Genomic DNA, 16,103 nt, shown 5'->3' with positions numbered 1-16,103 from the left:
ATCTCTTAGTAGTTAAAAGACATGCTTTACTGTTTTTATCTAATCTAATATGTTTATGTTGAGTGTCTGGGCACTCTATTTAAAATAATCAACGGGCACATTAATCCATTAAAGGAATAATAGGTTTGTTATATTTTTACTGTCCAGGAAAGGGCTGGAAAGTACAGGACCTAAATTACCGGGAGCAGATCTGGGATGGGGTCAGGAGGTGGCGGTATTGCAGTCACTCTGTAGCATAACCAAGGCTGGTTTGAGCCAAGATGTGGCTGGTTGGCTGCAGCACATGTAGCCATAGCTGGGAGCGACTTACATGCAAGGAGGCTTTTTGTGAGCAGTGCGGTTTGGCGGCTACAGGCCAGGGCTGACACAGCTACTCAATAGTCTGGATTGTGCCCAAGTACGTCACAGTTGTGTATATACTCCATGCTCAGGTAAATTGATATGGTTACAGACAGATAGTGTTTTGGTCTGATAGTTTGTTCTTCATTCTTCTCTTTATGCCAGTGCAATTCATGGATATGTAAACTCCAGAAGATCTGTAATAGGTTCAGGTAGATTATTTTAGATTATAGGACTGCTGTGCAGAAGACACATGTTTTGGCATATGATTTTAAGTGTGTGAGAGTATACACAAGTACATGTTAAATAATTGTAATTTATCAATTTATAAATGTTACATATATTCCCTCGATATCAATTAATATAATCAATTAATATAATAAAATTCATATGATGTAATGACATTTTTTTTTAATTTTTGAAATGTTCAGTTTTTAGGAGTAGTGGAACAAAGCTGAAAATGAACGTTGTCCTTAGCCATGTTAGAACACAGTATTTAAGGGTTTTTCAGTGGAACAGTCCTATTCATTTAAATATTATTTTAATAATTTTGCATTTTGTCCAGTGCCTTCCATCAGATCACAGTGCATTTTATAAACACCGTTTTAGTTTCACAGTGTCTCCATGAGCTTGTCTAAAGTAGACCAGCTTTTAAAGGGGTTATATTTGATGGCCCTTCTAACAGATATGCATATTTTACAGGCTGGCCTTTTCATGGAAAGCATAGCTCAGCAGAACTATTATATACGCTTTGTATGGCAATTAAGCAAAACAGCAGAATCTTGAGATTTAATTAGTGTGATATTTGGAATCCTCCTCCTTCCACAGCAAAGTCACATGACAAGGGATGGGTGGGGGAGAGACGCTTCACACTGCATCCCTTGCTTAAAAACATTTAACTTTGCCCATTTCTTTAAAGAGGCAGGATGACACAGTAACAGAGCCCACTCTCAACAAGAAGCATTACAGATTTTGTTGCCCTTCTTCCTTTCTCGATATGTCTGGTCAAATTGACTAACTACAATGTTTATGAAGCAAAATACAGGACTATGTAGCACTTTAAAGACTAACAAGATGGTTTATTAGATGATGAGCTTTCGTGGGCCAGACCCACTTCCTCAGATCAAACAGTGGAAGAAAGTAGTCTCAACCATATATACTATATGTGACTATTTTCTTCCATTATTTGATCTGAGGAAGTGGGTCTGGCCCACGAAAGCTCATCATCTAATAAACCATCTTGTTAGTCTTTAAAGTGCTACATAGCCCTGTATTTTGTTTCAGCTACACCAGACTAACACGGCTACATTTCTATTACAATGTTTATGGCATTCATCACCATAAGCACAAAGTAGTCTCTGACCCTGCAAAATGTCTGCAATCACAAAGAATAGCTGTTGGACGAAGTCTGAGTTGTGGCTATTCCTGAGATAAGAGATGGGCGGGTGACAAAGGAGACTGAAGGGAGACACGATAGCCCAGACTTAACTGGTGTTAATTAAAATACCATAAACAGCCAATCAGTCTTTATTAGACTGACAGACATTTCCATGTGGGAGAGATGGGAGCGGGGAGTGTCATTGCATTAGGACAACCAAACTGCCTACATGTCCAAATTTTAATCTTCCTGCTTAGTTCTTAATATTCTTCCTTTTGTCTTTGGTGTAATAGGATTTTGAGAGGGGATTTTGAGAGAGAAACCTTTTGCATATTTAATGTTGAAATTTTCCCAAAAGCCAGAGGTCAGCTATTTAAATCTAAATGAATCCTATACTCAGTATAATAGTTCTCCACTGACAATGAAATGGGCACATTACACAGAGTCCAAATGGATCAGAGAAGGTTGGCCGTTAGGTGTGCATGCATCCTGGTTTTTGTTAATGGGCTTAAACATCAAAGATTTAACTGCTAGCACCAAGACATTCAGAGACATTTGGGGTTTCCTTTCTTATGCTCTTAATCCACAAAGCATATTTAGGCTGCTCTGAATTAAATCTTCTTTTTCTCTTTAAGGTTTATAAAAGCATAAAGCACCTTAATGTAGTCTGGAGTTTTTCTTTTCTTATGTAGAGGAGGAATATCCTATTACACGGAAGAACTGTGCTGCCCACAGGATCCACACTGCTATGATTTGTTGTTTTGAATAGCAGCAGTATTTAATTTTAGAACCTCATTAGTTTATGCTGACGTGAAGTATTCTTTTGGTGTAAAGTTTTACTACTGGGGGTGGGAAGTGAAGACAAGAAAACAACTGCTACATTTTTAATTCTTTCCTGGGATTGGGAGGAAGGGAGTAAACACCAAAATCCTGTGGCAAGTTTTAAGCAGTCAAATCCCAGTATTGTTTCCAGGAAGAACTGAAGCTTCTTGCTGGGAATTGGCCAGTCTGTTCTCTAGGACAATCCAAATGCTGCTGTAGAAGTCTACTGTCTCTTAACTTCCCATAGAGCTTTGGGTTTCACTTGACAACTCTGTGTTCTCAGTTAAAATGGTTGACTATTGCAGCTACCCACATGTAAAATTCCCCAAAGTAGAGAAAATAGCAGAAGCCACAATTCTCATGAGTAATATGGCAAAAGTCCAGGTGGGGAAAAACTGTTCCACTGTCACAAATGTCTCTGCATAGACTGTCATATGCAGACCTGACTGAGTAAAATCTATGTGATCTGTTGGTTAAAATAGGGAGCTAGGAGACAGGGCTCCCCAGTTCTGTTCCTAGCTGTGCCACTGACTTGACCTGTGATCATTGGTACTTCATTTCCTCTGGAATAGGGAGAAGGCTACAGCTAAGAACTTGAGAGTGTGAGTTAGCCAGGAGGAAAACTAATATATATACATATACATTAAAAAGAAATGCTTCTAGAACTAATGGGGCCTGAAATTATTTTGGTTAGTCCTCATCTCTTTTTAATACTATTGCGTATAAACACAGAAATATTTATCCTGAAAAATGGTAGTTATTGGCTAACTTAAGGGAGATGTGCGTACATTTCTGTGTGAATATGCAATTTATTAAAAGCTCTTTTCTCTCTTTCTCCCCCCCCCCCCCCAGAGGTCTTGCACCTCAGAATAAACCAGAGCTGCAAAAGGTGATGGAGAAAAGAAAACGAGATCAAGTTATTAAACAACAAAAGGAAGAGGAAGCACAAAAGAAAAAATCGGACCTGGAAATTGAATTAATGAAACGACAGCAGAAGCTGGAGCAGGTGAGAAGGGAAATGGTGTTAAGAAAAGGTGGAGAAAATCTCTGGGCTAGAAATTAGACTAGGCTGAGATTGATGAGGTGGCTAAAGGAACCTTCTGTCTTTGTAAGTATTTGTGTTGTGTCTGTGCACGTAAACAACCCTTAGTAGATTTTATCCTTGCAGCTACCTGGGAGGTGGGAAAGTATTATCCTCATTTTACAGATAGGGAACTGAAAAACTCCAGCTAGATTAAGGCCTTACTCACCCTAGGAAGAGTCAAAGCTGCATTATGTTGTATAGACACAGCTGTACCAGCACAGAAGTGATTTTGTTGGTGTATCATGTACCAGTGCAACAAGTAGGCTACACAAGCATAAGCACCTTTATGCCCTGCACCTTCATCTCCACGAGAGGTTTTGCTGGCTTGGGCTATGTCTACACAGCAGTGTTATTTAGGAATAACTGATGTTGTTCTGAAATAACTCAGTCTGCATCTACACCACAAGCAGTTATTTTGACATAATGTCGAAATAATGTTGAGCTGGAGGACTTCTTACTCAGACTCCTGTTAACCCTCATTGTACAAGGAGTAAGGGAAATTGGAGGAAGAGTGCGCTTTCTCAGACTTCCTGCTGTGTAGACAGTGCTAAAAGCCAAAAGAAGCTATTTTGACTTAAGCCATGCAATTGACATAGCTCAAGTTGTATAGCTTGTTTCAGTGTTAGTCCTGCTGTGTGTAGATGTGCCGATAGCTACACTGGAAAAAATCACCCCCCCTAAACAATATAGCTATGCCAGCAAAACTTTTAAGTGTGCATCCAGTCTAAGCAACTTGCTTAGGGAAGTACCTGACCAAGCCTGCATTTGGACCTAGATTCCTGATTCTCAGGCTAATCCTCTGTCCACTAGACCATCCTTCCTATCCCTCCCTTGAAGAACTTTTTTTCAAAGGTACACAGCATTATTGTACGTTATCTTTTAACATAGCTGAATACAGGTCACACATCTAGGAACAAAGAATGTAGGTCACATTTATAAGATGGAGGGCTGTTTCTCTCAAGTGGGAGCAGATGGGTAGTACTGCCTCTGTATAAGTAGTAAAATGACCATTACTGGAATCCTATGTCCAGTTCTGGTGCCGAATCTTCAAAATGGGATGTTGAAAAACTAGAAAGATTCCTATAATAGCTACAAAAATTATGCAAAGTCAGGTAAATATGCCTTAAAGTGAGCTGCTCTCAGTCTATTTAGTTTTTTAAACAGAAGGCTGATGGTGATTTAATCATGGTTTACAAATACCTATATGAGGAAGAGATTTCTGATAATAGATGGCTCTTTAAACTAGCGAAAAATGTAATAATGAGATCCTGAAGTTGGATGCAGAAGCTAGACAAATTCAGACTAGCAATGAGGTGCCAGTTTTTAACAGTGAGGGTAATTAATCACTGGAACAATTTACCTAAGGTTGTCATGGATTATTCATTAAGTGCAGTTTTTAAATCCAAGTTTGGATGTCTTTCTAAAATAAATTCTTTAGCTGAAACCAAAGTTATGGCCTTGATGCAGAAATTATTGGGAGAGATTCTTTGGTCTGTGTTCTGCAGAAAACCAAAGTAGATTATCATAAACCTGTGGTTTTAAAAATCTGAGTTTATTGCCAAGCCTTTTAAAAAAAAAAAAAAACCCTGACTGCCGAGATTGTGACTTGCAGAGGGCATCGGTGTGTTTATGAAGGAGCTTTGTTCTTTGCTTATATCAAAACAAGTCCAGACACACCAAAATGCTCTTGAAAAAATGAAATGACTCAATCAAAAGCAGTACAGTATTTTTTTATTTTAAAAAAACAATTTAAATAAAAAAGTCAAACATTAATCCTAATTATGAGACAATTAATCCAGCTAGTCTAATTAAATATTAATTAATTACATCCCAAGACACAAAAATGTTTAGAAGTTAAGAATTCTTGAGGAGCGACAGATTCTGTTTTTGTTTTTAAATCTTTGCCCTAACGAAGAGTCAAGTCTCAAAGTACATCACCACTTGCAAGCTCCCTATCCTTGATTGGCCCAAGTTCAAATCTGGAAAAATAAATCCTGTTGTGACAGGAAAAACCTGCCCCATAGCAAACAGTGTTGCAACTCTGCAGGTATGGTAGGAGTGACATCAATTGACAAAATGATTCACTGTGGAATTCATAGCCATTCTTTTTTATAATAAGCTATGTCCCCTGTCACAGAGCGAGAAGGCAGAGAGCTGGGTTTGAGTGGTATGTGATCCCTGTTAATCATTAGGAAGACCCTGATATATTCAAATGAACAGTTCCTCTCAGACTTGTGTTTACTGTTCACTTTCCAGAGAGTTGCTTCCTCTTGCCTATTGGCTCATAGATCTGCTCTCAGGACTGGCAGGATCATTGTTATTCAAAGCAGTTAATACACAGCATTCTTTACTTGTAGTATATTACTACACCTCTAGATGCACAGTAAGAAACTACATGTCCTAATGCTTTTTTGATGGCGGCCATGTATGGGCAGGCATGCCAGGTGATTTTAAAATGTTAATTGGGCACTGAAAATGTCTGCAACAGATGGGTTGGAGGAACTGATGTTTTACTCCTCTTCTGCTCAAGACAGGCAAAGCAATTGGAGATGTCTCCAGTTACACACCTAAATCCATATTGAGATCCCGGAAGCATGCATGTTAACCCTGCTCTCCTGTGCTCTCAGGTCATGTCTCTAACTATGAGAAGACGCTCTGGAGGTCGATCTTCTAACATTTGATGTAGTGGGTCTAGTATAGACCCACTAAATCGAACGCCGAGGGCAGCCTTCACCGGCGTCTGGTACTCCTCCCACTGTGTGGATGCCACCATGGCTCAGCTTAAGGTAAACCAACTCTAGCTACACATTTTGCGTTGCTAGAGTTTTGTATGTTAAGCTGACCTGCCTGGTCTAATATAGACCAGGCCTCAGTGGGAACGATTGTTCCCCTCCTGTGCTGGAAGGCAGAAGAGAGGGCTTTATTTATGTTTAAATTGCAAGGAAATTCTCATGGATATCTCCAAGACTTACTCTCATTGTCCCATCACATAATTGTGGTTTACCCCGTGTGTTACAGCTATTTCTAAGCCAAGTGGATCTTCCAGGAGAGGTGAGTTAAGAGGAGATTGGAGTAAAATAAAAAATGTAATACTCCTCTCTAAAAGCCACTTCATCTGTTTTTATTAAAGTATGTTCTGCTGCTTTTGAGGTTTTTTTGAGTCTACGTCTCCTTCCTATGAAATCAAAGCTTTACATTTTTTTAAACCCGATTCTCATTTCAGCTGGAACTCGAGAAACAAAAGCTCCAGGAGGAGCAGGAGAATGCACCTGAATTTGTGAAAGTCAAAGGCAACTTAAGGAGGACAGCCCAAGAATCGGCAGAAGCACCAGACTCCTAGAGGAAGTACATGCTAAGACTTTCAACATTCCATTCCAGCTGCAGAGAAAGGCTTCTGAAAGTTGTCTCACCCATTTGCCCTGGAAAGGGAAGATACACGACATCCAGGGATGTTTACTGAAGATGGGTTTTGAATTCCTGGAACCTGTGTGGATTAGAAGTCTGCAACATAAACAGATCATATGCACCAAACACAATACTGAAACCAGTGGATACACAGCCTGTTTTCAGTTCAGGATTATGGACATGTCTGAAGTGCTTACTAAGAGACTTAAACCAGGGACACAAGAGAAACTCCTTGAGTGTTGCACTGCTTGGGTTCTTCTGATCCCAGTTGAGTGGAGACATCAGGCTTATATTTTGCTTTAAAAAAAAAATCTCTGGTCATATTTTATGGAACGATGCTGTGCAGGGTCATTCTCACTTTCTTTCCATTCAGTCTGTATAAACTCTGTTTTGAAAATGTGGTTTCCTGCACTTAATTTTGATAAGGGTTAAATGTAGAGTGAAAGTGGCATGAGCTGGTCCTTGCTGGCCATTTCATAGGCTGTTACCACTAGGAAATTTTTTGCAGAGAAATAGGAATGTTTGAAATTCAGGGGCACTGTGAACAGCTAAAAAAAAGTTTTCTGTGACTAAATTCTGTGGTGTACATAGAATTTGGCTCTTCAGAGTGCAAAAATATTAATATTTTCTCACCTGGGCAAAAATCAGAGACTGATTTCTCCTCTCTCCTTGAATGCTTCCTTTCTCCCAACTCCCACTCCAGTAGAGCAATTGCACTGTACAAGACCATGTAGCTCCACTGGTGTATCTTTCGCTGATAACTCCTACTGGGAAAAGACCCACCCTCTAGTTTTGATTCCTTAAGGACTGTTTGGTCTGCTGGCATAGTCTTTCTCCTCTGGGACCTACAGATCTCAACTTAGTGTTAACAGATCAGTAGCATTAAACTCAGAGTATTGACTACAGGCATTTGAAATAAGGGCCTGATTCTGTCTTTGCTCAGAGCAGCTTGAAGACAATGGGAATTCTGTGCACAGATCAGCTACAGAATGGTCTCATTTAAATCTCAAACTCCCCTCCAAGGCTATTGAAATGAGAAACTTTTCCCACTGTTAGATAAGCTCTAATGTGTTTCCTGAGACAAGAGGAAAGATGGGTTAAGGGAACCAAGTTCTTACTCCGTTGTAGGGCCATATTTTATCCCTTACTGTAGTCTCTTTTACGTGCCGCCGAGTAAAATGGTACTTGGTCAGGGTGACAGAATTTGGCCCCCAGTGCTTATGACTACTGCTTTTCCCCTGTCAGGAAACCCTGGAGTTAGGGAGGAGACTGTTCATGGAATCCCAGTGCCTCTGCTGGGGTACATGTGCATCTCATTCCTGGGAGTGGTGCATATCCACACCTGCCTGTCGTCTTTGTTCTAGAGTGCTAAACAGAAATAAGTGTTCCTTTGTAATTACAGCTGTGCTAATTGCTTGAGAATCTTTTCTCTTTGCATCAGCATTGTATGTGTGTGTATCTGCAAGATACTATTTTTCTCTCTTGTTTTTCCCAGGGTACTGGAAATGTAAATACAATTCCAGTATTGGACCTGGGACATAGCGTTCACAATTAGCAGTGTTTCTTCAAGGTGTCAGGGTCAAGCTCTTTTTTTTTTTTAAGACACAATTAGATGAGAAGTAAATTAAGTTTTGAGAAGCGTCATTATCATTCATTTAGATTGCCAGTGCCGTTCATGTGGAGGAGATTAAAGGTTACAAGTGATTTTCAGATCTGTTAAGTCTGTGGTCATGGAAAATGGAGGGCACCACATTTTGTAAATTCTACCATATTGTATTCTGAGGAAACATAAGTGTAACTAAAGCAGTTTTTTCCCGGCTGTCTTGTTTTCCAAGAAGGTCTTCCTTTCTAGCAGCCAGTTATTCAAACACTTTCTGACTGGATTTGCCTCTTGTCTTCTGTTCAGACATCCCCATGCTCCAATTTTCTATGCTGCACCCCCCAGCACAAGGGCAGTGGAAAATCGTCCTTCAGAAATTGTACCTTGATGCTTAGCCACTGCTGTTGATCTTTCTGTCCCACTCTCTGCCTGGTGATCTCCTTTAGGTCTGCTGGATTCCAGTTCCACAGAAAGCCTGAAGAGACAGTCTCATCTTGCCTGACCAGTACATTTCTTCAGAAGAGGCTCAGCTTCTGCCATTTCACCTCAACGTACGTGGCCACCCTGCTACTCTAACGCAGACATAAGAAAAAACAGGGCCTAATCCAAAGCATGCTGAAGTCAGTGGAGAAGGCTTCCCATTGATCACAGTGGACTTTGGGTCAGGCTCTCTTGGGACTACAGGATGGATATTTTCCACTTCCCATTTGTGGTGGTGAAACCAGTGTGGTTAAATGTAGAGGGATGATCTGACTATTATTTCTATGTACAACATCGAGTCATTTAAAAAAATTCTTCATTATCAGTAGAATGACTTTAAAAAAAAATCTTAGAAATTCTGCTGTACTTTGTCAAGGAACCCAAATGTCAATCTCATAAGGATTTGGCAGGCAAAACTGGTTTGTTTTTTTTTAAAATCAGGATCCAACATTGGTTTAGATGATGCAGCCCTTAGGTCATACTAGAAATCCCATTGAGACCAGAGGCTACTTGTGTAAGTATCTGATTATCAATGTAAGGAAAGGGATTTATGTTCTGGCCCTCTGTTACATGAAAATGTAAGCAATCCTCTGTCTTCATTGAGCTATCTTCTTGAATTAAAAGAGGCTCACTTTTACCACTTTCTGCCTGTAATAGGGCGAGTCAATTTTTTTTAAACTGTTTGTGTTAGTATAGTAGTAAATGTAGAATATCTTTCTAGCTCTTAAAGCTGGCTTTAATCATCTGTTAATATCTGTCGTTGTTTGAGTGTACATATATAAATATATATAAATATAAAAAGGGAGCCTTAATAGGTGTGTTTTCATAATTTAATATTTTTTGTATTTGCTCTTGTATAATTGTTTTTAATGAAAGGTAATACAAAAATGAAAGTGGAATACTTAGAACCAAAGTTATGCCTAATAAAATCTACTACATGCTTGGAATATGCAACTGTCTCTGTCTTGACCTGCTGAAAGTAGTTTTGGCGGTATGCTGAAAGTTATACAGGTCATTTCAAAATGTCATTGTCTGTCCTTTTTTTTCCAAGGAACAATTTCAAACCCACACTGACTTGATTCCTATAACATGTCTCCATAAGTATACGCATATGACATAATGGGTAAATTACTTTGGCAGAGACAGCTAAATCTTACTGTCTTTTTTGCTTTTTATTTTCACAGAGAATTTTTAAAGACTTAAAATCTAGGCAGCCTGGAGAAATGATTTAGGAAAGAAAAGGAATGCTGAGCTATTCAACTAGTACAAATGAATAAGGGGGTGGAAAGAATTAGGAAAGTTTTTGATGGGATTAAATAATTCCTGAAAGCTATTGTGTGTAACTTTGCTGACTTTATTAAAGCACACGAGGAGGCCACAACCAAACTCATGGCCATGAAAAACGTGTCATGGACTGTGAAATCTTCCCCTCTCCACCCTCCCCCCCCCCCCCCCCCGGTGAAGTCCGGCCTTTTATGTGCTTTTACCGTATGCTATACCAACTTCACAGGGGAAGGAGGGAGACCAGAGTTTCTCAAATTGGGGATCCAACCCAAAAGGGAATTGTAGGGTGTCACAAGGTTATTTTAGCAGGGATCATGGTATTGCCACATATACTTGTGCTCTGCCTTCAGATCTGGTCTCCTAGCCAGTAGCCACCATGCTCCAACTGCTCAGCTTTGAAGGCAGCACTGCCCCCTGCAGAATTAAGAGTAGCAGACCCATGACCCCCACCTCCCCTTACAATAACCTTACAAAATCTCTCTCTCTCTCTCTCTCTCTCTCTCTCACCCCTCCAATGCCACACTAATTTTAGTTTTAAATAGCGGACATCATGACAGCTATGATTTTTACAATCCCATGACCATGAAAATGACCAAAATGGGCTGTGAAGTTGGTAGAGTCCTACACAAAATTCATTCCATAAATCAGTTCATTCACCAAAAAAAGCAAACTAAATTTGGCCCGTTTCAAAAATAGTAGCAAGGAAAAAGTGCTGATCCTGATCCTGCAATGTGCTCCTGTCCAGCAAAGCATTAAAGCACACTTATTCCCCTGGAACTGGTTGTCTTTAAGGTAAAGCACATGCTTAAGCATTCTGCTGGTTGGGGTCAGTGTGCTCAGCACCCTCAAGGACTGAGGCCTTTAAGAGCAAGATAATAATCTATAAAGGCAGACTGGAAAGATGCAGAGGGAGGAAGATGGGCCTGGGGAACATGTGGGTGTGCAATTCAGTCTTCCTCTCTAACTTGATCATGATGATGACAATGAAAACGTCAACCGAGGCGCTAAAGGCAGCCTAGAACAGGTGGTGGACGGCCAATAGTGAAGTGGAGTTCAGGGGAGGCAGAGAAAGGCAGTGAATTCAGACCAGATGTCAGGAAATGCTTTTTTCCTTTAGAAAATACTCAGCATGTGGAATGGATCCTGGCAATGCTGCTGAAGCAGAGACTGGAGCCACTCCAGGAGCCATCAGATGTGGAGGGAGGTAGACGGGGATGGAGTGTTTTAATAAGGGAAACGTTTCTATGGCCTGCTAGAAGGATTGCTGCTTCTCATGCCCCCGCCCCAAACATATAGAAACGTGTTTCAAATTATCCTCTAGATATTTCGTTCCATTTTCAGAAAGAAAGAAAGAAAACAAAGCACATGGGATGTTTGATCTGCTTTTGTAGCAAGTCCAGCAAAAAAAACCAAAACCAAAAAACTGTCTTCCTTTGTATGTCTGCAGATTGCATCGTGTTAAAATGGCTTTGCACATACTTATCTGTTGTATGCTTGCTACAGGGTGAAAGCCTGCTCAGCTTTGCTCCTGCTGTTGTGTGCAAACTGGTGATGGCATGCCATATTGTGTGGGGAGTCAGCTTACTCACTGCTACGGTTGAGCCAGCCATAGATTTTCATCCTTGATTAAAGAATACTTCTTCATTAAGGCGTGATGCCATAAATCCAGCTGATGTAATGATTTCTAGAGTGGGGAGGAAGAAGACTAAGCAGTGTGACTTCTGATGGGTCACAACCTGTACCATCAGAGTGGGTAAAGGGAGGGAGTGAAGTGAGTTGTGATTCCCAAACGCTCTTCCTATTTAGGATGGAAGGGCTGGCAAACCTGTGTGTCCAGGTAAGGGATGAGTTCTGGAAAACCTGAAAATACAGGTAAGATCATTTTACTTTAGTGTCTTTTCACTTGACCAGCCTTTCATTTGAGGAGCTCAAGACTTGCCACGCTTTGTGACACAGGTAAGTTTTATTAATTCACTTGATTGATGTGGGGGGAACCAAGGTGCAGAGAAGGGGAGAGAATTGTCTGAGGTCATGAAGTAAGTAGGCAGCAGCAATGCTGACAGAATAGGGACCTCTATTACTATGCTCCAGCCACTGGACCATGCTCCAGCCCCCACATTTATAACATGCTTCAGGCCAAGTTAAAAGCCAGGGATGACTATAGGGATGGGAGGCCAAAGAATAGACCAGTGGTTTTCAAGCTACCGGTCACAACCTAGTACTGGGTGGTGGAATGTCAGGCAATGGGTCTTGTTGCTGCAGGAGGATCAGCTGATCAATGGAGGTGCTAAGGAGGCTACCTGCCTGTCCTGGCACTGCAGACTGCGCTGCACCCCAGAAGTGGCCAGCAGTAGGCCCAACACCTAGGTGGGGACGGGAGAGAACACACAGGGCTCTGCGCACTGCCCCTGCCCCAAGCACTAGCTCCACACTCCCAATGGCTGGGAACCTGCTGCTGGCTGCTTCTGGAGTGTAGCATGGTCTGTAGTGCCTCAGTATTCCCACTGCAACGCTGACCAGGAGCTGCTCAAGATAAGCCCCTCCTGCCCTAGCCCTGACACCCCCTAAAGCTGGAGCCCCCTCTGACACCCAAAAGCTCAGCCCCATCCTGGAGCCCTCACTCTCATCAAACTATGTTGGATTGCGGGCAACAATAATTTTCTTCAACTGGGTCATGAGAAAAACAAGTTTGAAAACCACCAGAGTAGACAGTAAACCACCAATTGGGTTGGCCATGCTTTAGAAACTGGCTAGGGATTGAAATTGTGTCCGTTGGTGATGCATGCATTCTAAGGAGGTAGGTAGATAGGAAACAATGCTGCCTGCAACGTTTGTGTGTGAGTGACAGTAAGCAGACCTCGGGGTTCACACATCTCTCCAAGCCTAAAGATGGGCTTCATCCTGCTCCATTAAAATCAAGGGCAGGCAGGGATGGGTTTGGCATAGTGTGTAATAGTGGAGTTACACAGAGAGACATCCTTTGGGAAATGCAGTCAGGACTAACAGGTCATTTACTGATGGCAAAGATGAATAGGAATTAGCTTTCTTCATTAGTAACAGGAAGTGAAACCTGCTAACCCCAAATTTTTATATTTAGCCTTTCATGGGGAAAATTTTAATTGAAGTTCATGTCTGTTCTTCCAGATCAGTTACTTCAGGATCTGGCCAGTGAGTGGCAGGATTTCGTTGTTAAAATCAGTTTAGAGACCAGTTTCCTTACATCTGCAGCAGTGGGACTTAGGGTTAAATTTTTAGCACCCCTTCAGGCCTGGTCTACACTAAAAAGTTAGGTCAACCCAGCTATGTTGCTAAAGGATATGAAAAATCCATGTCCCTGAGCGATTTAGCTAAACCAGCTTAACTCCCAGTGTACACAGTGCTAGATCAATGGAAGAATTCTTCTGTCAACCTAGCTACCACTTCTTGGGGAGATGGATTACCTTTGCCAACGGGAGAGCCCCCGTCTGTCAGTGTACACTGTAGAGTACAGTACAGCATCTGTACCGCCGTAGTATTTCCAGTTTACACAAGCCTTAAATCCTGTTTTCAAAAATAACTAAGCACAGAGGTCACTAACTTCCATTGGGAATTAGGTGCCCTAAAACCTTTGAGCATCTGGACCTCAGGAACCTAAATCTCATTATAAGCCAATGGCACGTAGGCTCCTAAATCACTTAAGACATTTTTAAAATTGTTGTTGTGGTTTCCTTTAGTTCCCAGCCCTGTGGATTGTCAGGATATTACATAATTCTGAGATTATTGTGCCAGTGCATTAGAATTGACTCCTCATTTACAAGGGGCCAGATTTTCTTCTCATTTAGACAGGTTTTAGTGTCACTTCAGCAGAGCTACTTCTGATTTACACTGGTGTAATTGGCAGGGGAATTGGATTCTATGTACTCCCTTTCTAGTGGCCAGAGGTTTTCAATACTATCTAGACCCCTCTTCTGCTGCCATAGAGACTCCTATGACAGGGGCACCAGTGCAACTCTGGTACATACATATGGAGATTCTCTTTGTAGGAGATCCCTATAACGTATCCAAGGTCAAACAGCAAGTCTTTTGCAAAATGAAACATCCAGTTTAATTCAGTGTTTTAATCAATAGACCCTGCTGCTTCTTCTGTCGACAGAATCTAATGTAGCACATGCTTTCCTTGTTTGCAGCCTCATGGCCCTTTGCATTACTATTTTATCACTCACTTTGACTCCCAGTTCCTGCTGCCCCGCCAATCTTCCTCGGACTTCGCTGATTTCTTGGGGCCAGTTTGTAGTAAAAGAGGCTGGCTAGTAATGAATGCTATGGCAAGGTTGTAAAATGAGTATTTTGGTCTGGAAACTGCATTGCTATTCATCATATTAGAACCCCAATCCCTCTACTTGGAAGAAAAGAGGAAAAAACGGACTTGTATGTAGGGAGAAATAAGTTTTAACTGCAAAAAACCAAACTAGGAATAGAATGGACATGAAAAGCCCAGGACTCAGAAGATATAGTTTTTTCATGTTCTGCTGCATATATTCTGTGTGATAATGCACAAGTCACTCAAACCCAAGAACTAGACAAGTGGTGACTGGAAATAAAGTGTACATTTCTGATACTGAGGATGATTAACCATTGGAACAAATTACCAAGGGTCATGGTGAATTCTTCATCACTGGCAATTGTCCAATAATTTATTGGACAAAAGTCAACATGGTTTCTGTAAAGGGAAATCCTGTCTTACTAATCTGTTAGGGTATGTCTACACTACAATGTTAGTTCGAACTAATGGACGTTAGTTCGAACTAACATTCATAGGTGCTACACTAGCGCTCCGCTAGTTCGAATTTAAATCGAACTAGCGGAGCGCTTAGTTCGAACTAGGTAAACCTCATTCTACAAAGACTAAGCCTAGTTCGAACTTACTAGTTCGAATTAAGGGGTGTGTAGCCCCTTAATTGGAACTAGTGGGAGGCTAGTCCTCCCCAGGTTTCCCTGGTGGCCACTCTGGCCAACACCAGGGAAACTCTATGCCCCCCTCCCTTAAAGGGGCACGGGCTGGCTACGGTGCCCGTGCCAGGTGCAAGCCTGCCAGCACCCAGCCAGCAGACCCTGCACCTGGCATGGCACAGAGCCACCCACCCGATGTCCCCCAGCCCACCTCCCCTTCCCGGGACCAGGCTGGCGGCTCCCAGGAGCTTGCCCAGGACCGCAAGAGGCGGGCACCTTCCTGGGCTAGTGCAGACATCGTGGACCTTGTCCACGATCTCCGCACTAGGCACAGGAAAGTGGCCATCTAGGGCAGGAGAGCTGCCAGCCTGGCCACCCAGGAGCAGGTGTGCATGAAAATCAAGGGGGTCCACTGAGACCCCCGACCCTGAGCCCTGAGCTTACAATGGCCGTCCTGGGTCAGACCAAAGGTCCATCTAGCTCAGTAGCCTGTCTGCCGACAGCGGCCAACCCTAGGGACCCTGGAGGGGATGGACTGAAGACAGTGACCAAGCCATTTGTCTCGTGCCATCCCTCTCCAGCCTTCCACAAACTTTGGGCAGGGACACCACTCCTACCCCCTGGCTAAGACTACTCCATGGACCCAACCTCCATGACTTCATCTCACTTCCCTTTAAACTCTGTTCTAGTTCTAGCCTTCACAGCCTCCTGCAGCAAGGAGTTCCACAGGTTGACTCTTTGTTTTGTGAAGAACAACTTTCTCTTACTAGTTTGAAGCTTGC

At 42.0% G+C, this 16,103-nt stretch overlaps 1 protein-coding gene across 2 annotated transcripts in view; it reads left to right on the top strand.

The window, feature by feature from the left end:
* FAM107B (family with sequence similarity 107 member B) overlaps positions 1 to 10,055 on the top strand; it is an 84,255-nt gene extending 74,200 nt beyond the window's left edge. For both annotated transcript variants that reach the window (XM_006117117.4, XM_006117116.4), the window contains exons 3-4: positions 3,392 to 3,545; positions 6,847 to 10,055. In XM_006117117.4, the coding sequence (XP_006117179.1) occupies positions 3,392 to 3,545; positions 6,847 to 6,963 (271 nt within the window). In that variant the 3' untranslated portion in view covers positions 6,964 to 10,055. The remainder of the gene's footprint in view (positions 1 to 3,391; positions 3,546 to 6,846) is intronic.
* The last annotated feature ends 6,048 nt before the right edge of the window (positions 10,056 to 16,103 follow it).

The sequence above is a fragment of the Pelodiscus sinensis genome, chromosome 1 (genome assembly GCF_049634645.1).
Source record: "Pelodiscus sinensis isolate JC-2024 chromosome 1, ASM4963464v1, whole genome shotgun sequence".
Lineage (NCBI taxonomy): Eukaryota > Metazoa > Chordata > Testudines > Trionychidae > Pelodiscus > Pelodiscus sinensis.
Note: the sequence above shows the minus strand (reverse complement) of the source record. Positions and strands in the feature narration are given on the sequence as shown.